We start from the raw sequence: 23,226 nt of genomic DNA, 5'->3' as shown, positions 1-23,226 counted from the left end.
TCTGGGGGATTTCCAGATATACTATCATATCATCTATTAACAGAGACATTTTTACATCCTCTTTACCCATTCTTGCATCTATAATTGCTTTGCCTAGTCTAACTGCATTGGTCTAATACCTGTAAGTATTGTACAATGTTGAAAAGGAATGGAGACAGTGGGCACCTTGCTTTGTTCCTCACGTTAGTGGAAATGCTTTCAAGGTTGTCCTATTAAGTTGATAATAACTTTCAGATTGAAGTATACAAATTTGATTATGTTAAGAAGGCATGAGTTGATTTCTATTTTTGAATGATTTTATCATAATGGGTGCTGAACTTTGTTAAAGGCTTTTAAAATATCTATGGAAATGATCATATGACTTTCTCCTCAGATCTATTAATATGTTGTATTATATTAATACATTACCTATAACAAACCATCCTCGCATTCCAAGAAGGAAACTTACTTACACAGTTATGCTATCTTATTTTCTTAATTTAGTTCTGGATTTGTTTGCTAATATTTTATTTAGGATTTTTGCATTGATATTTATGATTGAAAATGGTCTATGCTTTCCTTTTTGTGTTATCAATGTTATAATTGCTTTAGAAAAATAATGTGGAAGTTTCTCTTCATTTTCTGTTCTTTGTAACAATTTATGTGGCATTGGGATTAACTGGTTTCTAACAGTTTGGTAGAATTCCCCTGTGAAACCATCTGGGCCTGATGCTTTTTTAGGGGGTAGTTCCTTAATAACTTTATTGCTTTTATGGAAATTGACCTGTTAAGCTCAAATGGGGTCGATTTTGGTAAACTGTGTTTCCCTAGAAAATTATCCATTTCCTGTAGGTTTAAAATTTTATCTGTGTATGCCTTTTATTTTAACTTTTGGAATCATGCTAACATATTACATTTAAATGCATAAAATTAAGTCAGTATAGATGGGAAAAAACCTAAAATTTAATATAAAGGGAAACAAACTATATTTGAAATAACATGAGTAATATAACCATGTTGAATGACAAAATGAACTAGACCATGTAACATTTGAATACAGTACTTTGTATATCCTCATCTAAAGACATAAAAAGGGCAAACAAATCTCAAGCTATACCTTACTACAGTTGTTTTTCACAGTGGTACGGGTGTTGAAATTCTAAAAATACTTTCTGTGTATTGTAGGATTGAGCAAATGAGTAAATATATTGATGATGCTGGAAGCTAGGGTTCTCAATGTTAGAGAAGAGAAATATAAATATAGAAAGGGGGAAGGCTAGAAGGAACCCTATGTTGTGTCGGATTAGAATTGAAAGTATCGGGGATCCCAGCTCAAAGAGAAGAAACTCCTCCCAATTCCCTGGTCCAACTGATTGCTGATCACCAGGATCCTGTGAGTTTCTGCCCAGAATGAAAAAAACAGTTTTCATCAGATACACCACACTAATACTGGTAGGAATGCTTCCCTCCTGCTGTTCCAGTGACTTGCTGATCTGCGCCCTTTCTCCTTCAGTGGAGCCAACCTGCACAGTGAGACAATGTGGTGAGGCACCTCCTGTGGATAAAAGGCGTGTAAATCCAGACCCTTCTCCCTCCATTTTCCTGCGTGTGATCTTGAACCAGTCAAGGGCGACCCTCTCTCCATGACTTCTGTTCCTCTCAGGCTCACATCCCCCCGTCTCCCAGAGATGCAGGAAGGAGGAAAGTGTGTGAAGTAAACTCTGAAGAAGTCCCAGATGAAGTGACACAGCCAGGAAATTTCAGACTAACAAAACTCTGGGGGAATTTCATGACATTGGAAACACAAAGGATCCAATGTGGAAGGCTGATCCAAACTTGGCAAGGAGGATGACAATTTACAAAGCATAGAAATAATGTAGGCTCCCTGTCATCAGGTATGCCATGAAAAGAAGGCAGTCACTGCTCACACTACTGTTGATAAGTTTATTATAAAGAAATAAAACAATTTAATTCTAAAAAAAAAATAGAAAGTATCAGGGGAATTCCCTGGCAGTTCAGTGGTTAGGACTTGGCGCTTTCACTGCTGGGGGCCCAGGTTTGATCCCTGGTTGGGGAACTAAGATCCCACAAGCCGTATGGTGTAGCCAAAAAAAAAACCCCAAAAAGTATCAGTATGAACACATTTCATATAATTTCATATATATGTATATATAAAATTTCATATATATATATTTCATATATATATAATGAAATTTCCTAAGCTCTGCACAATGAGAGGATCTAGAAGCAAGGACATTCCAGTAGCAATGAGTACATCTAGCTCCCAGATCCTGGCTTTGAAATACCGTTATCCTAGGGTTGTGAAAGAACAAGATATGCCTGGAGGTGACGTTGGCCGAAATGCCAAGTAAGGGCCTATAAAAATCCTCTCCTCCATAAAAGCAATGAGAATATTGGTAAAAATTGCCACAATCAACTTTATCAGAACTCTGGAAACTGACCAGAGGTTTACAATAATTCAGGAAGCATTTATTGAAGAAAAAGGCTGAATCTCACTAAGAACAGTAAGTTTTGTGGCATTTGAACTTTTCCTGTTCCCATTCTCTTCTTCCCACTTCCACAACAGATTTTAAAATCAACACCCTTGCAATTCTGATGAAAACACAGCAGGCTGGCTAGCAGCCAATGGAGGAAGCAGAACAGGGTAGGAGTTCCTCCAAAGCCCCATTCCCAGAAACTATCTTTATTTGACCTGTATGGCACTTCCCCAGAAAACTCCATTCACAGGACTTGTCTATTTGACCTGACTCAGAATTCACCTGGTGTGAACAGTTTTTCTTGGGGTGCTTTTCAAAAATAATCAGCAGCAATTGTTTAACACAGCAGCTGTTTGAAGCAACGACTACAGTTAAGACAATCAACAAGCTGGCCAAAACTTAACAGAAAAATCTGAGTACTAAGATGTTCATAGGAGGTTTTGAAAAGTTCTGACATATTCCTAGGAATCTAGAAAGCCATAAATATGCATAATGCTGTGTGCATGCCTAGGATCTCTGGCTGACCTTGAGGCTCTGCACAAGCAGGAAGTAAAGGTTAAGGCAAAGTTGTAAACAGCCTGCCTGAACATTGAAGGCATTCCCCAACGTGCCCTCAGAGCTCATCAGCAAAGGCTGGGAGACTTACTAGATCCAAGTGTTTAAAGAAATATCTGTCCAATCATTAGTTGACCACTAAGCTAATAAAGTAGAGACTTCAATGACCATATATGACAAAGAATATAGACTTTACAGAATTAGTTCAAGAAAGTCCCTAAAAAAACCCCCAAAGAAAAACAAAAGCAAACCTTGGGGAGGAGGGGGAATCTGATTTCCAGAGTTGTCGCATTATATTATTTAAGATATTCAGTTTTCAACTAAAATTTATAAGACATGCGAAGAAACAATAAAGTATGACCCAAACACAGAAAAATAAAGCAGTCAGTAGACACTGTCCCTGAGGAAGTCCAGATGTTGGAATTAATAGACTATAAATCAACTACTTGGAAGATTTTCAAAGAACTAAAGGAAACCATGTCTAAATATCTAAATGGAAGTATAAGAATGGTGTTCTAACAAACAGAAACTATCAATAAAGAGATAAAAATTATAAAATAATAGAAATTCTGGAATTGAAAAACACAATAACTGAAATGAAAAATTCATTACAGGGGCTCAACAGTAGATTTGAGCTGGCAGAGGAAAGAATCAGTGAATTTGAAGATAGGCCGACTGAGATTATCCAATCTGAGGAGCAGAAAGAAAACAATAACCAAAATGACTGGAGCCTCAGGGGCCTGTGAAACACCACAAGCATGTCAACACACACATATGGGGAGTCCTAAAAGGAGAGAGAAAAGAGAAAAGTGAAATAAAGAATATTTGAAGGAATAATGGCTGAAAACCTCCCAAATCTGAAGAAAAAGATTAATCTGTACATCCAAGAAGCTCACTGAACTTCAAATAGGATAAACTCATAGAGATCTACATCTAGGCGCATCATAAACAAACCTATAAAAGTGAAAGACAAAGAGAGAATCTTGAAAGTAGTAAGAGAGAAGTGACTTTTCACATACAAAGGATCTTCAGTAGGACTGACAGCTGATTTCTCATCAGAAACCTTGGAGGCCAGAAGGCAGTGGGACAACTTATTCAAAGCACTGAAAGAAAAAGACTGTCAACTAAGAATTCTATATCCTTCAAAACTATATTTCAAAAATGAAGGAAAAGTTAAGACATTCACAGATAAGCAAAAACTTAGATAATCTGTCACTAGCACACTTCTCCTACAAGAAATACTAAGAGAATCCTTCAGGCTGAAATGAAATGACACTAAACAGTAACTCACATACACATGAAGAAATAAAGAGCACCTGTAAAGGTAACTACATAGATAAATATAAAAGACAGTGTGAATGCATTTTTTATTTGTAATGCTTTTTTCCTCCTATCTGATTTAAAAGATAACTGCATCAAGCAATAATTATAAGTCTATATTCATGGGCATATGATGTGTAAAGATGTAATTTGTATGACAATAATAGCACAAAGGCAGAGTGAGGGAATAGAGCTATAAAAAGGCAAAGATTTTCTTAATACTATTGAAATTAAATTGGTTTTAATTAAAATGAGAGTGGTATAAATTAAAATGTTAATTGTAATCCCTAGGGAAACTACAAAGAAAATAATTTTTTAAAAAACATGGAAAAAGAAACAACAAGAGAATTAAAATGGCACACAGGAAAATATCTATTTAACACAAAAGTATGCATTAATGGAAGAATACAGGAACACAAAAGGCATAAGAAATATAGAAAACAAATAGCAAAATTACAAGCATAAATTCTACCTTATCAGTAATTACATTAAGTGTAAATTAATTAAACACTCCAATTAATAGGCAGAGATAGGCAAAATAGATGAAAAACATGACATAATTATATGCTGTCTATAGGAGACACACTTTAGATTCAAAGATACAAATAAGTTGAAGGTAAATGAATGGAAAAAGATTTACCATGCAAATAGTAACCCAAAGAAAGCTGGAATGGCTATACTAACATCAGATAAAATAGACTTTAAAACAAAAATTGTTACTAGAGATAAAAAAGGACATTTTATACTGATAAAAGGGTCATTTCATCAAGAAGATATAACAATTGTCAACATATATGCTAACAACAAAGCCCCAAATACATGAAACAAAAAAAAAGGCAGAACTGAAGGGAAGAAATAGACAGTTCAATAATAATTGTTGGGACTCTCCTGGTGGCACAGTGGTTAAGAATCTGCCTGCCAATACAGGGGACACAGGTTCAATCCCTGGTCCAGGAAGATCCCACGTGCCATGGAGCAACTAAGCTCGTGCACCACGACTACTGAGCCTGCACTCTAGAGCCCATGAGCCACAACTACTAAGCACATGCACTGCAACTACTGAAGCCCGTGTGCCTAGAGCCCGTGTTCTGCAACAAGAGAAGCCACTGCAATGAGAAGCCCACGCACCACAATGAAGAGTAGCTCCCGCTCGCTGCAACTAGAGAAAGCCCATGCACAGCAACAAAGACCCAATGTAGCCAAAAAAAAAAAGCAAAAAAACAATAATTGTTGGAGATTTCAATACTTCACTTTAAATAATGGATAAAACAGCTAGACAGAGGATAAACAAGGAAAGAGAAGACCCAAACAACACTATAAACCAACTAGACCTAACAGACATCTATAGAACATTCCATCCTACAACAGCAGCATAAATATTCTTCTCAAGTGTACATAGAACATTCTCGAGGACAGACTATATGTTAAGCCACAAAACAAATCTCAATAATGTAAAAGAGCTGAAACATACAAAGTATGTTCTCTGACCACAACTGAATGAAATTAGAAACCAATAACAGAAGGAAATTTGGGAAATTCACAAATATGTGGAAAGTAAACAACACACTCCTAAATAACCAATGGGTCAAAGAAGAACTCACCATGAAAATTAGAAGCTACTTTGAGATGAATGAAAATGAAGACAACATACAAAAATTGCTTAGAGGGAAATTTTAGCTGTAAACATCTACATTTAAAAATAAGAAAGATATCAAATCAATAACCTAATCTTCTTAAGAAACTATACAAAAAACAAAAACAAACACCAGAGAAAGCAGAAGGAAAGAAGTAATAAAGATTAGAGTGGAAATAAATGAAGTTGAGAATAGAAAAACAATAGAGAAAATCAATGAAACCAAAAGTTGGTTCTTTGAGAAGATCAACAAAATAAGCAAACTTATAGACTAAGATTTTATTTTATTTATTTATTTATTTATTTTTTAAACTAAGATTTTAAAACAGAGAAAACTAATTACTAAAATCAGGAATGAAAGAGACATAACTACTGACCTTAAAGAAATAAAAAGGATTATAAGAGAACACTATGAACAATTCTATGCCAACAAATTAGAAAACCTAGTTGAAATGGACAAATTTCTAGGAAGACACAAACTTCCAAAACTAATTCAAGAAGAAATGGAAAATCTGAATAGACCTACAATAAGTGAAGAGATTGAATTAGTATTTAAAAAAACAAAAGAACTTCCTACAAAGAAATACCCAGGACCAGATGTCTTCACCAGTGAAGTATGCCGAACATTTAAAATAAAATTAACACTAGGGACTTTCCTGGAGGTCCAGTGGTTAAGACTCCATGCTTCCACTGCAGGGGGCGCGGGTTTGATCCCTGGTCAGGGAATTAAGATCCCACATGAGCACGGCACAGCAAAAAAATAAAAAAAATTAAAAAATTAAAAATAAAATAAACACTAATCTTTCATTAACTCTTCCTACAAATAGAAGAGGAGGGAACACTGTCCATTTCATTCTATGAGGCTACTATCACCCTGATACCAAAACCAGACAAAGACATCATAAGAAAACTACAGATCAATATCCCTTATGATTATTGATACCATAATTTTCAACAAAATACTAACTGAATCCCATAGCATATAAAAAGGATTATATGTCAGACCAAGTGGGATCTGGCCGAAGAATGCAAGTGTGACTCAATTTGCATGAAAATCAATTAATGTAATATACCATATTCATAGAATAAAGGACAAAAAGCCGTATCATATCCATAAACATAGAAAAAGCATTTGACAGAGTCCAGCATCCTTCCATGATAAAAACACTTCAACAAATAAAGAATAGAAGGGAACTTCATCAACACTTAGGTAGCAGTTAATAAATGTCAGATGCACTGTTGTAACCACTTTATGTTCATTAAATAATTTAATTCTCACATTAACTCTGTAAGGCAGGAACTATTATTAGCCATATTTTACAGATGGGAAAACTGAGGCACAGAGCATTTAACTAACATTTCTTATGTTCGGAAGCTAATAAGTTGTGGAGCTAGGATTACAATACAGAAATTCTGACTACAGTGTCCATGTTCTTAACCATAGTCAGCTATACTGTCTCTCAGTGAATGTAAAATAATAATAATGATAAACAAACTTGGTTTCCTAAGAACTAATGATTTGATCTTCATCTGTTAGTAAACTTAATTCATAGTACTGTTGACTTATATCAGTGACCATAATTTGTAATACTTGTAAGAATTTTTAACATTAGTACCAATGTTTATTTAAGTTGGTAAAGCTGGGTCAATATTGATATTTAATTGTAATTTAATTCATAAAACTGGTGATGTTTATTTATATATGTAAACATAATTTGTAACATTGTAAAAACCTTGTCAAATTAGTTATAAAACTTGATGGCATTGGTAATGGTGATTCAATTTCTTTTTTTTTCCAATTTCTATTTGTAACTAAAACCTGATTCATAACTGTGGTACTCATAACTTATACTAGTAAACATAACTTTAATATTAGTAATTATTTATGATATCAATTGGATGTTAACCATATTAATAATGACTTCTGTTAGTAACTGTAGGATAGCTCAAAACATAGGTACTCATAATTTATATTAGTAATCTTAATTTGTAACATTGGCAGTAATTTGTAACAGTACTTTACAATGTTTGTACTAATAGTTTAATTTCTTTTAGTAATTATAACTTAATTCACAACATAGGCACTAATCATTTATATTGATGATCTTAATTTGTAACACTGTAATAAACTGTAATCTTAGTTGTAATATTTGATGATATTAGTAATGGTAATACAATTTTTATTATTAAGTATAATATAATTCAAAACAGGGACTTATAATTTATATTAGAGCATAATTTATAATATTGATAATAATTTGTAATAATAGTTATAATCTTCAATGATACTAGTAATAATTACTCAAATTCTATTAGGAACTATAATTTAATTCATAACATTGGCACTCACAATTTTTTATCAATAACAGTAATTTGTAATACTGGTTATAATTTATAATATTAGTGATTATATTTGTGGTAAAAGTAGCCAACAATCCAATTTTCTACTTGTATACAATCTAATTTTTAACATTGCTACTGATAATTTTTATTGGCAATCCTAATTTGAAACACTATTAACATTTCTATCAGGAGGAATATTTGGTAACGTTAGTAACAATGACTTGATTTGTATATGTAACATAATCTGATGTGCATCATTTTTTTTGTCTTTATTGAATTTGTTACAATATTGCTTCTGTTTTATGTTTTGGTATTTTGGCCGTGAGGCATGTGGGATCTTAGAATTATGGAACGCTTCATGAATTTGCGTGTCATCCTTGCGCAGGGGCCATGCTAATCTTCTCTGTATTGTTCCAATTTTAGTATATGTGCTGCCGAAGTGAGCACCATAATCTGAATCATTACATTAATTCTGTTAATTTACACTAGAAATCAGTTTTTTAATACTGGTGAGAATAGATACTATAACAGGATCAATGATTTAATCACACTTGTAACTACACAGTAAATTCCTGGTAGTAATAAACCGTATCACGAAGCAACGTCACCCTCCATGTGCATGTGCCGGCTGCACTCTCTGATAGCATACCACTGGTAATACATCCATTGGCAATACTATTGCAATAGGCACGATGCTTTTCCCTCCAGCTCACTCCCTTTCCCCAGACTCACCATCTCTTTGTGATTGGGGTAGAAGGTCTGATCGATTAGAGGGAATTCCTCTGTCCCCAGTTTCTTGTGCAGTCGAACCATCTGAGCGAACTATGAGAGGCAGGAGAGACGGGTCAGCAAGTCCCTTTACCTGGAGGGAGTCTCCAAGCTGGGACTCCAAGCTTCCAAACTTCCTCCGTTCCCCCAGATCACAGTGGTTTCAAGCTCCCGCATGCATGTATGAGCTGTTCCCTCTGCCAGTAGCACCCTTCTGTCACTTACCACCCAGGGCTTGTCACAGAAGTTGTAGACAGAATGCAAAGAGTTAACGCTGGGGATTCCGGCATACTGCAGCCCAATGACCAAACTGCGGTAGTCTCCATTCCGTGCCATGCTGAAGGCATGCTGGCGGATCAGCACGAAGTCTGGTTTCAGAGACCTGGGGTGGCAAGGGTAGAGTGTAGATGGTCCTCCCAGAAGCTCCCCACCACCTTTAGAATAAAGGTCAAGTCTTGAAATCTCCACAGCTCCTAGAAACTACACAGTGGTTTCTTACCTCAGCCACATACACAAGCTGTTCCCTCCACCACATGTGCCCTTCCTACCCTTTCCTCATCTGGTGGCCCTCTTAAGCCTTTCCTGCCTGCTCCTCTCCTCACCAAGGTGAGCTTGCAACTTGCCCGCTCAGCTCTCACAGCTCCCAGTCACAATCTCTCAGACTACTTCTGTCCACGAAGGATGCTGCCCAGAATAAATTCCAGCCTCAGGGCCTCTACATGGGCTATTCCCTCTGCCTGAAACGCTTCCTCCCTAGATTTCTACATGCCCCACTCCTCCACTTCCTTCAAGTCTTTCCTCAAATGTCTCTCACACTACTGGTCTACCCCCAACCAAACTGCAGACCCTTCCCCAATCCCTTCACCAATCCCTATATCCCTTTGCTGATATTTTTTCTGAGCACTTTGACATTTCCTTCTTTATTTGTTTGTTGTGTGTATCCCACAGTAGAATGTAAGCTTCACGAGAGCAGAGGGGTTTTTTTGTTTGTTTTTTTTTGCGGTACGCGGTCCTCTCACTGTTGCGGCCTCTCCCGTTGCGGAGCACAGGCTCCAGACGCGCAGGCTCAGCGGCCATGGCTCACGGGCCCAGCCGCTCCGCGGCATGTGGGATCTTCCCAGACTGGGGCACGAACCCGTGTCCCCTGCATCGGCAGGTGGACTCTCAACCACTGCGCCAACAGGGAAGCCCCGAGCAGAGGGTTTTTATTTTGTCTTTTTTGGGGTCTGTTTTGTTCACTGCCAGGACCTCAGTATGTACAACAGCTCCTGGCACACAATAGATACTCAATAAATATTTGTTGAATGTAAAATGCTGAGAGCAGCACCTGGCATGCAGTAGATGCTCAAGAAATGTTTGTTGAATTAATATTTGGTTGGCCAAAAAGTTCGTTTGGATTTTTCTGTAAGATGTTATGGAAGAACACGAACGAACATTTTGGCCAATCCAATAACTGAAAAGTTTGGCTTGTGGTCTTCTGGGATCCTTGGCTCTTCTCCACAAGAGAAGCTATCTCCTTACATTCTGTGCCTAAGTTCTTTTTCTAAAAATTGGAATATAATTGGCACGTTATATGTCAATTCTTCTATAAGTTTAAGGTGTATAACATGTTGATTTGATACATTTATATATTATAATATGATTGCCATTGTAGCATTAGTTAGTACCTCTACCATGTCACATAATTATTTCTTTTTTCATGGTGGGAATAATTAAGATCTGGTCTTTTAGCAGGTTTGCTGATTATGATACAATATTGTTGTCTGTATCCACCGTACTGTGGATTAGATCTCTAGGATTTATTTATCTATCAGTTGCAAGTTTGTACTCTTAAACAACATCTCTCCTATTCTTCCACCCCACCCACCAGCCTCTGGCAATCACCTTTCTACTCTCTGTCTCTATTAGTTTGGCTCTTTCAGATTCCACATATAAGTGATAGCATACAGTATTCCTCTTTCTCTGTCTGATTTATCTCACTTAGCATAATGTCCTCAAGATCCATCCATGTTGTCACAAATGGCAGGATTTCCTTCTTTCTCATGGCTGAATAACATCCCATTGTGTGTGTGTGTGTGTGTGTGTGTGTGTGTGTGTATGTGTGTGTGTGTATCACTTCTTTATCCATTCATCTGTTGATGGATACTTAGGTTGGCTATTGCAATGTGCCTAAGTTCTTGCTCACAGAAGGATGGGAGGGGAGGTAGGGACTCTCCCTCAGCTCTAAGGGAGCCCTTTTGCCTCCCCCATAATACCAAGGTAACCTTTTTACACTCACCGCACAACCTTCACCCCATTCCGAAGGACTTCCATGTCCACAGAGAATCCACCATTGGCATGAGCCACGAGGTTGAGATCAGAGAATTCAGCCTGGGAAGGAAAAAAAATCAGGGATTCATGCACATCACACAAAAAAGACCACTCAGTTTGCAGTCTGGACAGTTGACCCCCATGTCCACCTGCCCCAACTAACCTGTTCTACTTTAATGTCAATTTCTCCATGGATCTTTTTCCCTTTGAAGTATTTCGCCCTGAAGAGGAAAAGCAGAGCACATCCGTCAATGCTCCAATCTCAGGAAGACGAAACCCAGGCTGGTCCTTTGACCCCTTTGCCCCTCCAGTGCCACTAGAGAAACTATAATGTGATTTATAATTGTTGAAATACTTTGAAAAACCTAACAGTTCTTTGTGAACAATGAAGTCTGTTGTAATCCTTGTGGAGGTATGTAAATGTCAAAGGAGATTGCAAATTATAAAACAAGTTCTTAAAACACAGAGAGCAGGCATTTCCCAAAGTATGGTCTGCTTGTCACACTGCTATCTGAAAAGCTTTGCAAAACAAGGAGTGCTTTGTAAAGTGTAACATACTTTGAAATTGCATGGAGGTTTGTAAATGGTAAAGAACCTTAGGGGGTATATATATATGGAGTGTGCCCAGGTATGTGTCAGCACCTATGTCTGCTTGTGTGGCCTGAAGCATCTCTCTGCTCTCTAGCCCTTTCCCAAGGAAGAACACATTCACCACGTGTGGTTGTGCACTGAGAGGGACACAGCAGCCATGAGTGGGCAGCTGCACTAGAAAAGGAGGAGCAGATTGAAGGGTGCAGGCTGGTGGGGGTTCTACAGAAGCCAGAGTCAGCCATGATGAGGGTGAGGAGGAATGCAGCTGAGGATGAGGGGAAGCCACAGGATCGGAGAGGCGTAGGAACAGCAGTAGATACATCACGAACTGCTAAGTCACTGTCCCTGGGCCCATTCCCATATGGGCTTCTCCCCCAGGCCCAGGATTCCTTCCTGACAGACTTCTCCACAGACAGAAGCTCATCCCCAATCAGGTTTCCCATAGAAGAAGGCTGAGGGGAGGAGCCACTCCTGGGATTGCCTACATGCACACAATCAGGATCTCTGATATACACAGCACAACCGGCCCTAGTGATTTCACTGACATACCCCTAAGACCCCAAGCACAGCTATTTTCTCCTCTCTCTCCCTCTTCCCTCCTACCCCCTACTCCATCACTGACACTGTCCCCTCACAGATGTTGGAAGAGAATCTCTTAGACCTGTGCATTTTTCATGTAGAAAATGATGACGATCATATGATATCGCTTATATGTGGAATCTAAAAAAATAGTACAAATGAACTTATTTACAAAACAGAAATAGACTCACAGATGTAGAAAACAAACTTATGGTTACCAGGGGGAAAGGGGGGAGGGATAAATTGGGAATTTGGGATTGACATATACACGCTACTATATATAAAATAGATAACTAGTAAGGACCTACTGTATAGCACAAGGAACTCTACTCAGTACTCTGTAATGACCTATATGGGAAAAGAATCTAAAAAAGAGTGGATATATGTATATGTAAAACTGATTCACTTTGCTGTACACCTGAAACGAACACAACATTGTAAATCAACTATACTCCAATAAAAATTTTTTTTTAAAAAAATTAGATGAATGGAAAAATAAATAAATAAATAAATAAAAGTGATATATATATATCACTTTTTGACCATATATGTAGTGGATACTGTGGTATATATATATGATATATATCACTTTTTTAAAAAACTTTTTTAACTTTTTTGACCATAAATGTAGTGGATACTGTGGTGTTCTGCTCAGATCTCCTCTTCAGGGTCAATGCACCCTGAATATCAGCTGTTGAAAGATCACAGCTGTGTCCCCTTGGGAATTGTCTTCTGTCACAGGGAACTTCCTTGGCCAAGGTTATACTTACGTACTGGCAGCCCATGGCTGATATGTGGTCTATGAGTGAGTACAAAGGCCAGCCTCTTTGCCTCAATATAGGCTGACTCTGAAGGACCATCCTAGCTCTAGAGCTCCCCCTTAGGATCAGCTGAGGCCTTGGATGCAACCGCATTGGGGACCCACTTCTCCCTCTGCTCAACCTTGCCCTCCTTACAGGTGCTGATTCCAAAGGCACTCCCCGATAAGCCTGTGCGTGCAATTCTCTGTCTCAAAATCTGTTTTCAGAGACCCCAATCTAAAACAGTGGGCCAGAGAAGTCAAACTACAAAGAAGACTCTACTGCCTTTCTGGAGCCGGGCCACCCAGCAGCCAGCAGGCAATAACGAAGCATCATTTGTGGGGGTGGAGCACAATAGTCCCTGATGTGCTGTAGCAACACAAAGCGCCCTGTGACATGTCTGCGCTGTGGTGCAAGCAGGATGCCACTTGAACCATATGATCTGGCAAACCCTATGATACTGGAGATGTCTGTAGTGAGAAAAGATGCAGTGTGGAGTTGATTCTCCTGAGTGGGAGAATTATAGTGCAGGCCTATGGGGTTTTGAAGCAGAAGTAACTTTAACTGATGGTGGACTGTAATGAGATACTAGTGGAAGGGAATGCACTAGCTGGTGAAATATTCCTGGTACTAGAGAGGTGTGAGGGAAATGGTAACCAGACTTGGGTGACTATTCGCTAAACACCCTTGATTAGCTGAAGAAAGATATGACATGCTCAGTGTGAATAATCACCAATTCAAAGCAAAATGTAAAAGGCAGAAGACCTCCTTGGCTGTACTTAAGGAAACCCCAATGTTCTGCAACCAGAGGGCAGACAGAGGAGAAGATCAGACTTAGGACTTAACTGTAAGTGTAGTCGAACTTCAGAGAAGGTTGAATTCTCAGGCCCAGTACATCTCCTATGCCATGCTCAGGGCCCTAAAAGGACAGGAGTGGAGCCCTGAGATTGTGATGGGGATATCTGGGAAGATGCGTGTAACACCTTGAACTTACAGATTCACCTGAACCCACTGGGTCTGCTGGAGTAGCCCATTCCTTGTTAGAATACAGAAACTTCCCTTTGCTTGACAATAATGCAGAGGCCTCGAACGAAGCATGTGTCTTATAAAACAATTCTTACCCCTTTCAGAATCAACTTCCCTTCCCCTCTCGGCAACCAGATCAACAAACAGGGTCAAATCCTAGCACAACCTGACTGGAGAGGTTCTAAGCTTGCAAAGGAAGGAAAGGAATGATACACAGAAGCTGAAGAATCTGGCTAACATGTATCAGCAGGAGCTGGGAAAGCATGCCTGGGACTGGATGCTGAGGACAGTGGACCAAGGGAGTGAAGCATGAACTTGGAGCACTCTCCCAGGACACAGAACTTAAAACCGTGGCAACGACTCCAGGAAATGTTGCTGATACAATTTTGGATGACTTGTGGTAGCTTGGAAAAAACAGTGGCCCACACCAAGTGAAGCAGAAATACCAGACTTCCATGGCAGATTGTGGAGGAAAGGATCAAAGGGCTCAGAGGAGCAGATGTGTTAGAGTAGATACACTACTTAAGTCTGGAAGACCAACCAGCTGACTCTATTCTATGGGAGGGCCCAGAGGATATACCCAACTTACAAAGTGAGGAATATGTTGGTGAGAGTGGCACCAGCCATGTTGAGAAGCACAGTGGACATAAGGTCATAAATGAAGTCCTGGCCCAGGTCCTGCTCACAGTGGGTACGTTGGGTCCACAGGTCCACCTAGTGGTCACTTCCCCAGCTCACAAATACATAATTGGAATGGACATATCTGTAGTTTTCAGAACCCCTACACGAGTTCCTTGGCCTGCCGGGGCAGAGCTATGGTAGTGGGGAAGTTCAAATGGATGCCTCGGAAATTATACCCACCTCCCCTGATCAAAACTGTAAATCAAAGACAATATTGTGTCTATCCTAGGGGTGATGGTGGAAATTAGTGCTCCTCTGAAAGAGCTAAAGGACGCAGGGGTGTTAGTCCCATAATATCTCCACTGAATTAACCAGTTTGGGCCCTGAGGAGGCTGGACGGATCCTAAAGAATGTAGACTACTGTGAGCTCAACCAAGTAGTAGCCTTGATTGAAGCTGCTGTACTGGTCATGCTGTCATTGCTGGAGCAAATTAAAGGATCTCAGGTACAGCAGGTGGGCACTGATTTAGTGAATGACTGCTTTTCTATCCTGATCAGAAGAGAGGATCAGAGACATTTCACACTCATATGGGACTGACCACAATATATATTGATGGTCTTGCCATAGGGCTATGTTATCTTTCTCACCCTATGTCATCATATAGTCCAAGAGGACATGGACCACCTGTACATCCCAGAGAATATCACACTGGACTACTATATCGATTACATCATATTGATTGGCCAAGATGAGCAAGAGATGGTTAGCACATTGCCTTGATAAGACACATGCACTCCAGAGGGTGGGAGATAAACCCTGAAAAGACTCAGGGTCCTGCCACATTAGTGCGATTTTTAGGGATTCAGTGGGCCAAGGTATGCCAGGACAGCCCCTCCAAATAATCGCGCAAAGCATTGCATCTTGCACCTTCCACCATGAGGAAGGCCTCTTCAGGTCCAAAGGAGAGGTCTCTTTAGGTTTTGGAGGCAGCGTATTCCACACCTGGAAATGCTGTTCCGATCCATATTTCAGGTGACACGTAAGGCTGCCAGCCCTGAGCAGGTCCAGGCTGTAGTGTGAGCAGTCTTGCCACTCAGGGCATATGATCTGACAGATCCTACAATACTGGATAGTGAGGAAAATGTAGTGTGGAGCTTATGGGATGCCTGAGTGGGAGGCCCCTGGGGTTCTGGAGCAAGGCCATGCCATCTGCAGCAGAGAATTACACCGCTTTTGAGAAACAAATCCTGGTGCAGTACTGGGCCCTGAGAGAGACAGAATGCTTGACCGTGGGGTACCAAGGAACCACGTATCCTGGTGCCTATTATGAGCTGGGTCCTGCCAGGCCCACCAAGTAATGAAGTCAGATGGGCCCAGGAGCCAGGATCGACCCCAGCAGGACCATGCAAGCTGCCTGAGCAAGTAACCCGGATGCCCGTGTCATCCACACTGTTGTGTTAGTGCCTCCCTCAGCTCACTAAGGGAACACCTTACAACCAGCAGATGAAGGAAGAAAAAGCCTAAGCTTGGTTCACAAATGGGTTGGCTTGGTACGTGGGTGGAAGCCAAAAATGGACAGTGACGATGCTATAGCCCCACTCGGAGTGGTCTTGAAAAACAGTGGCAAAGCTCCCAATGGGCAGAGCTTTGGGCTGTGCACCTGGTCATCTATTTTGTGGGGAAAGAGAAGTGACCCAAGATTCGAATACATATTCACTGATGGGCAGTGGTAAATGGCTTGGCTGATTAGACAGAGGCCTTGAATGAACAATATTGGAAGATCAGGAAGAGGAGGTCTGGGACACCGAAATGTGGGTGGACGTACGGGAGTGGAGATGAAACAGAGTGAGGATTGAAGATCTTTGTATTGTGTGTTAACACCCACCAGATAGCATCCACCCTGGAAGTGGCACTAAGCAACCAGGTAGACAGAATGACTCAGCCAAATGACGTCAGCCAGCTTCTAGAATCAGCCAGTGCTGGCAGATGGGCACACGTATGAAGTGGCAAGGGTAACAGAGATAGAGGCAGCATGTGAGGCCTATGGCATTATTGCTGAATGACCAACCTCTGAGCACCAGAGACCAATATTGAGTCCCTGACACAGCACCATCCCTCAAGAAGACCAACCGGCCACTCCATGGCGAACTGACTACACTGGGCTCCTTCCACTCGGGAAAGAGTAATGACTGATTTTGACTGGAATATTCTGTATATGGGTTTGCCCTTCCTGACTACAGGACCTTAGCCAGCATCCCTGTCCAAGGGCTTACATAATATTTGATCCACCAGTATGGGATCCCGCATAACATTGCATCAAACTGAAGGACTCACTTTACAGCAAAGGAGGTGCAAAAGTAAGCCCACGACCATGGAATCAACTGATGACATTATATACCGCACCACCCAGAAGCTGCTGGCCTGATAGAGTGAAAGAACAACCTGGTGTAGCCACAGCTAAGACCTAAGCTTGCAGGTGATACCGTGCAGGAATGGGATACCATCCTCCAAAACACAGTGTACACGCTAAATCTGTTGTTTGTGCTGTGCTCTTTAGAGGTAGAATACACTGGTCTGGGGGCTTGGAGGTGAAAGTAGGAGTGGCCCAGCTTACCATCAATTCCAGTGATCCACTTTTGGAATGTGTGCTTCCTGTTCACTCAGGGTTCTGCAAGGTTAGAGGTCCTGGTTTTCCAAGGGGGAACACTGCTACCAGGGGACACAGCAAGAATCCCATTACCTTCTAAGCCTTGACTGCTACCTGGACACTTCAGGCTTCTCATGCCAACGGAACGGAACACGAGTCACTGTCTTGGCAGGGGCACGTGACCCTAATCATCAGGAGGAGATAGGGCTGCTGTTACACAGTGGGGGCAGGGAGGAACACGTTTGGCCCCCAGGTGATCTGCTTGGGCATCTGTCAGTACTCCTTGCTTAACACTGATGGCAAATGGACGAGTACAGCAGCCACAGCCTGAGGGGATGGGGAGCAAGAGCTCAGGGATCCCTCAAGGATGAGGGAATGGATCACTCACCAGATAAGCCACTGAGACCAAGGAGGGGTGCTAGCCGAGGGTGAGGGGAATCTAGAATGTGAGGTAGAGGAAGGAAACAATGCATCATTTACTTATGCCACATTTATCAACTATGGCAGTGGAGGCTGTAGTTTGTCCAACTAACTGTGCTCTTTCAAGTGTCCCCCAGAAAACAAGATCAATTAGAATCCTGGAAACGCTGTTCCCAGATGGGTGAACTTACTTCTAAAAAGCAAGTGAATCTGAGCAGTCCAGGGGGTAGGCTGTGCGCTCCACCCAGATCTTCACACTCCTCCTTCTTGTCACATCTGTCCCCCAGCTTCTGGGAATACCTGCTGCTGAAGGCTCACAGTGCTGTCCGTCCCTGGGAACTGCCCTCTGCAGCAGGGACTCACCTTCCGCAAGATTATGCCTCCTCCCAGAGGGCAGCCTGCAGCCAATGACTGACTGATGCAGGACTACAAAAGCCTGGCCACCCCATCTCAACTGGGACAACTCTGAAGTGTCATCCCAGCTCCAGAGCTCCCCAGATGATCAGCTGGGACAACTGTTGTGAAGCATCAGAGCTCAGCCTTTCCTTCTGCCAAATCCTGCTTCCCCCACTCCTCCCCTGCAACAGGTGTTATTCCCAAGAGCTCTCTCCGATCAATCTGCACACAAATATCAGAGTCTCAGGGTCTGCTTCCAGGAAAGTCTAAGAAAAGAAGCCACAAGAAGAAATATATAACCCACCATATACATATTTACATAATAACCCATCCTATATATGTAATATATATTATATAAGACATATAATGTACAGAAAATTTAATATAGGATGTCTTATATAACATATTGCATATTATATATTATGTGTTACATTACCTAGAATGTGTATAAATATGCATATATTAGAATGAAAGTTTCAGTAAATAATTACCTTTAGTATTTGCAATGGAGTCTGATATTTCCTATTCTATTCCATTTCATGAAGAAAAACATACACATATATATGTATTATATACTATAAACTCATTATATAACAAATGTATTAGAGAATATACATAATATATATGGTATACATTATTGATTACATTTCTTATTGGAGTAACAGTTTCAGTTTCACTAAATATTAATTGTGCTTACTATGTGCAATATACTCTTACTATTTTCATGTATCAATATTATTATTTATCATAGTTCTACTTTCATTTCATGAAGAAAATGAAATGCTGGTCACAAGCCAAGAGGTGACCCACAGCCGAAAAAACACTGGACTAAATTATCTGTAAAAAGAGGTGACAAGTCTCAACTGAGTCTGCAACTTTAAACCACACAGGACTCAAGACCCAGGAAGGAATGAGAGTGGTGAGGTTTGGTGGGAAAGGCATCAGACTGTACTTAGGTGTACAATCCATTACAGAGTTTGCACAACTCCTCCTTTATTCCAGGCTGAAATCCCTAAGCTTGCGTGGTTCTGAATGTCTGCAAGTTGGTGATGCAGAGGTCTCTGTTCCTCACACTGAACCTGGCGTACACAGGCTCTCTCCCTTTGCCCATCCCACCCCACCTATAGCAGACACTAAATAAATGGTTGCTAGGTTGACTGGAAGAAAAGACTGGAGTGGCTGCTGGGATAAAGGAGGGCTTTTGGGATACAGAAGTGGAAGGGAAGAATTGTTCACAGAATTCAGCAGATGCTCAATAAATGCTCGCTAGACAAGTTAGAAGAAAAAAGTGGAAAACACTGGAGTTGTTTGATGGAACGAAGGAAAAGGCAGCAAAGGACCTGCCTGGAGGGTCGAAGTGAAGAAGGGACGTCAAAAGGAGGGTGGTTACCAATATACAGCAGGGGCTTCATTAAGGTTTGTTGACTTCAATAGAGCAAATTTAGCCAGGAAGATGGCATCTGTGTGAGTGGGTGTTAGTGAAGGAATTAGAACACGTGTTCAATAAATGCTTTATGGATTGAGGGAGAAGAGAGTGGAGGAGTCTGCTGCAGGGAGAGGAATGTCGTTGTTTGAACGGGACACAGTAAAAGAGTGATAAATGCTTTTTGGATTAATTGGGGGAAAAGGGCAGTTGGGAAGATGGCTACTATGTGGGGGAGGGAACCTAGCCAGAAAATAGTAGGTACACATCATGAGCTTTCGGTTGTGTCGTGTGAAAGGCAGGGTGGAGATTGTCGAAGGGGGAGTTAGGGCTACAGGAGGGGGAGAAGAGGCACTGAATATGGGGTTCTCAGTAGTATACAGTAAGTGTTCATTAAAAGATTGTTGGGGCTGAGTGGAGGAGAAAGTATGGAGAATACAGCTGGTGGTTGGGATTAGAAGGAAAGGGAACTGAGGAGGGTTCATCCTAGTATATAGTAGTGCTTAGTAAATGCCTCCCATACTCTTACACATGGAAAGTATGCAATAAATATCTGTAGAATGAATAAATAGAGAGAGCTCTGAATAGAGCCAAAGGCTTCTGGGTAAGGGCTCCTGGGGAGAGGGGTGACTAACCAGTAAAGAGGTGGTACTCAATAAATTCAGGCTGAAAGAGACCCCTGGAGAGAGAGCTCTTGAGACAAGGGAAGGAACTTCCAAGCTTGGCAAGAGGAAGTTGTGAATGGCTCTTATATAGTAGGTGCTCAGTAAGTGTTTACTGGCTTAAATAGAAAAAAAGGCCCTTTGGGGTATAGACTTAAGATTGGGAGAGGGAATCCTAGCGATACTGAAGGGAGTGGGAAAAGGGTAACCCTTCTAAATTTGGTTCTAGATTTATTGAAGGAAAGGACCCTGGGGAGAGGCTTTATGATTGGCACAGGTTATCCTAGGAGTAAAGAAGGGGAATCTACTTCCTACGCACGACAGGTACTGCATACGTGCTCACTGGACCCACTGGAAGAAAGGCACTTTGGGGAGGAGGTGTGACTATAGAACACACAGAAGGCACTCCATCAATGCTCACAGGAGCTATTAGAAGAAAAGGCCTTTGGGGGAAGGTGATTTAGAATCGAGCACCTGGCAGACAATGACTAAATGCTCACTGGATCCATTAAAAGAAAAGGTCTTTGGGGAAGGGGGTGGCTAGAGATGGGCATATCATCATTGGATCCATTGGAGGAAAAGTCTTTGGGGGAAGGGGAATGGGGATACAGTAACTTGATTTATGTAAGCTTGATTCTCCATTCTTGGGAGGAAAGGCTTTTATGGAGAAGGCACAGAATCAGGCACACAGTGGGTGTGCCACAGATGCTCCAGGAGTGATTTTTTAAAAAGGTCTTTGGAAAGAAAGATTGAAACGGTGCACGCAGTAAGTGCAGATATATGATCACTATTAATTGGAGGCAAAGACCTTTATGGAGAAGGTCTAAGGTTGGGTCATGCAGATGGTGCTCAATATATACAGACTGAAGCCACTGGAGGAAAAGGCATTGGGAAAAGGGTCTGGGGTGAGGTAAACAGCAGGCACTCAATAATTGCTTGCTGAATACAATGAAGGAAAGAGCCTTTAGAGAAGGCTCACACCTTTAGATCAGGCAGTTGATAAATGCTAAGTGGGTCCACCAAAGGAAAGGTCTTTGAAGAAGTAGCTTGAGAACAGGGGATAAGGGAGGCACTCAAATGAATGCTTTCTAGATCCGTTGTAGGAAAAGGATTTGGAGCAGAGAGTCTGAAGATTAGCCCCACACAGAAGGTTCAAAAATGCTCATAGAACTCATTTGAGGAAAATATGTTTGAGGAAGGGGCTTGGGGTGGGGCATACACCAGGCACTTAATACATGCTTCCTAGATCCTTTGGAGAAATAGGCTCTTAGAGAGGGGGACTGAGTTGGGGCACACAGAAGGCATTCAATAAAGGCTCACAGGATCCATTAAAGGCAACGCTTTGGGCGAGAATCTGGGATGGGATACACAGCAGGCACTCAATCAGTGTTTAGTGAATAGTTTAAAAGGTTTTTGAGGTGAGGGCTGGGTTGCGGGCACATAGCGCACTCTGGATACATGCTCACAAGATCAGAGAAGGCCTTAGGGCAAGGACCGAGGGGGACAAGACACATATCAAGCTCTCAACGAATGTTCACAAAATTCACGTAAGCCAAAGGCCTTGAGGAAGGGCTCCCACTGAGGCACACTCCAGGTACTTGATAAATGCTCACAAGATCCATTAGAGGACAAGACCTTTGGGCACGGGTTCGGGGTGCAGGGCACATCGGGCTCTTGATTGCTCACAGGATATACTGAAGTCAAGGCTTTTGGGAAGGAGGCACACAGCAGGCGCCCGATAACTGCTCCCTGTATAGATCTAGAAGGTCTGGGTGGGGGGAGGGGGGAGGCAAGGGCGGGGCACACATGAAGCGCTTCGCATAATAATTTAAAGGAAAAGGGTTTGGGCGAGGGGGCCAGGCACGGGGCACACAAGCGGCGCTCGATAATTGCTCATGATGGAATGATCTGGGGACCCAGAACCGCGGGGGGACGTCCACAGCAGTGGCTTACCAGTCGGTGTGGGGCTCGTCGATTACCAGCAGCACCCTGGCGGCAGCGCCCCCACGGCCTGCGCCCCCAGAGCCGCCGCCCACTTGCTCGCTGAAGGTGGCGGCCGCGGCCGCCGTGGTCTGCTTGACCGCATTGGACAGTGACGAGAAGAAGCCACCGCCCCCAGAGGACCCGGGGCTAGGGGCAGCCGGAGAGGCCACGGGGGCTGCCGATGAGGCCCTCTCAGCAGTGGAGGTCGCAGGACCGGGCGTGGCTCCCGGGCTGGGGGCAGCGGGCGGCGGCGGGGGCGGCTGCGGGCGCTGCAGGTCTGTCATGTACCCATTTGGCAGATTGGCCATGAAGTTGCTGTCCGACAGGCGGCGCCGCAGGTAGTTCATGGCTGCGACGCGGGGCAGGGGGTCCTAGGAGCAGTCTGGTCAGGACCGCGGGGGCGGACCGCGCGGGGCCCAGGAGCACAGCTGTGCTCTCAGGCACGACGCGACTCTTCCGCTGCCCGCTGCAGACTGAGGCAGAGCTGAGTCGCCGCCGCCGCCGCAGCGCGGATGGTCGCGCCCGTGACCCCCTCTTTCGCGCCCCGCGTGGTGCAGTCCGGCTGGGCCGGTGGCGGCGCGGACGCGACCAAGGCGACTGGGAAGGGGAGTTTGCGGAGGAGCGGCGAGTGACGTCAGCGCGCCTTCAGGGCTGGGGTGGCGGTGGCGCGC

The 23,226-nt window shown here is 42.3% G+C and overlaps 1 protein-coding gene and 1 non-coding gene across 3 annotated transcripts in view; both read right to left on the bottom strand.

Annotated features, from left to right (window-relative positions):
- SYN1 (synapsin I) overlaps positions 1-22,954 on the bottom strand; it is a 43,492-nt gene extending 20,538 nt beyond the window's left edge. The window contains exons 1-5 of one of the 2 annotated variants that reach the window (XM_033850090.2): positions 22,526-22,954; positions 11,570-11,627; positions 11,375-11,466; positions 9,322-9,478; positions 9,061-9,150 (exon numbers count right to left, since the gene is read on the bottom strand). In XM_033850090.2, coding sequence (XP_033705981.1) covers positions 9,061-9,150; positions 9,322-9,478; positions 11,375-11,466; positions 11,570-11,627; positions 22,526-22,902 — 774 coding nt within the window. In that variant the 5' untranslated portion in view covers positions 22,903-22,954. The remainder of the gene's footprint in view (positions 1-9,060; positions 9,151-9,321; positions 9,479-11,374; positions 11,467-11,569; positions 11,628-22,525) is intronic. The other variant, XM_033850089.2, reaches the window with a different exon arrangement.
- On the bottom strand, positions 8,669-8,775 carry LOC117310499 (U6 spliceosomal RNA). Its single transcript, XR_004524643.1, has one exon. It is a non-coding gene; the product is annotated as a U6 spliceosomal RNA (small nuclear RNA).
- Positions 22,955-23,226: the final 272 nt, after the last annotated feature.

This window comes from Tursiops truncatus, chromosome X (genome assembly GCF_011762595.2).
Source record: "Tursiops truncatus isolate mTurTru1 chromosome X, mTurTru1.mat.Y, whole genome shotgun sequence".
Classification (NCBI taxonomy): domain Eukaryota; kingdom Metazoa; phylum Chordata; class Mammalia; order Artiodactyla; family Delphinidae; genus Tursiops; species Tursiops truncatus.
The sequence above is the reverse complement of the archived record's forward strand: the minus strand, read 5'-3'. Positions and strand labels throughout refer to the sequence as shown.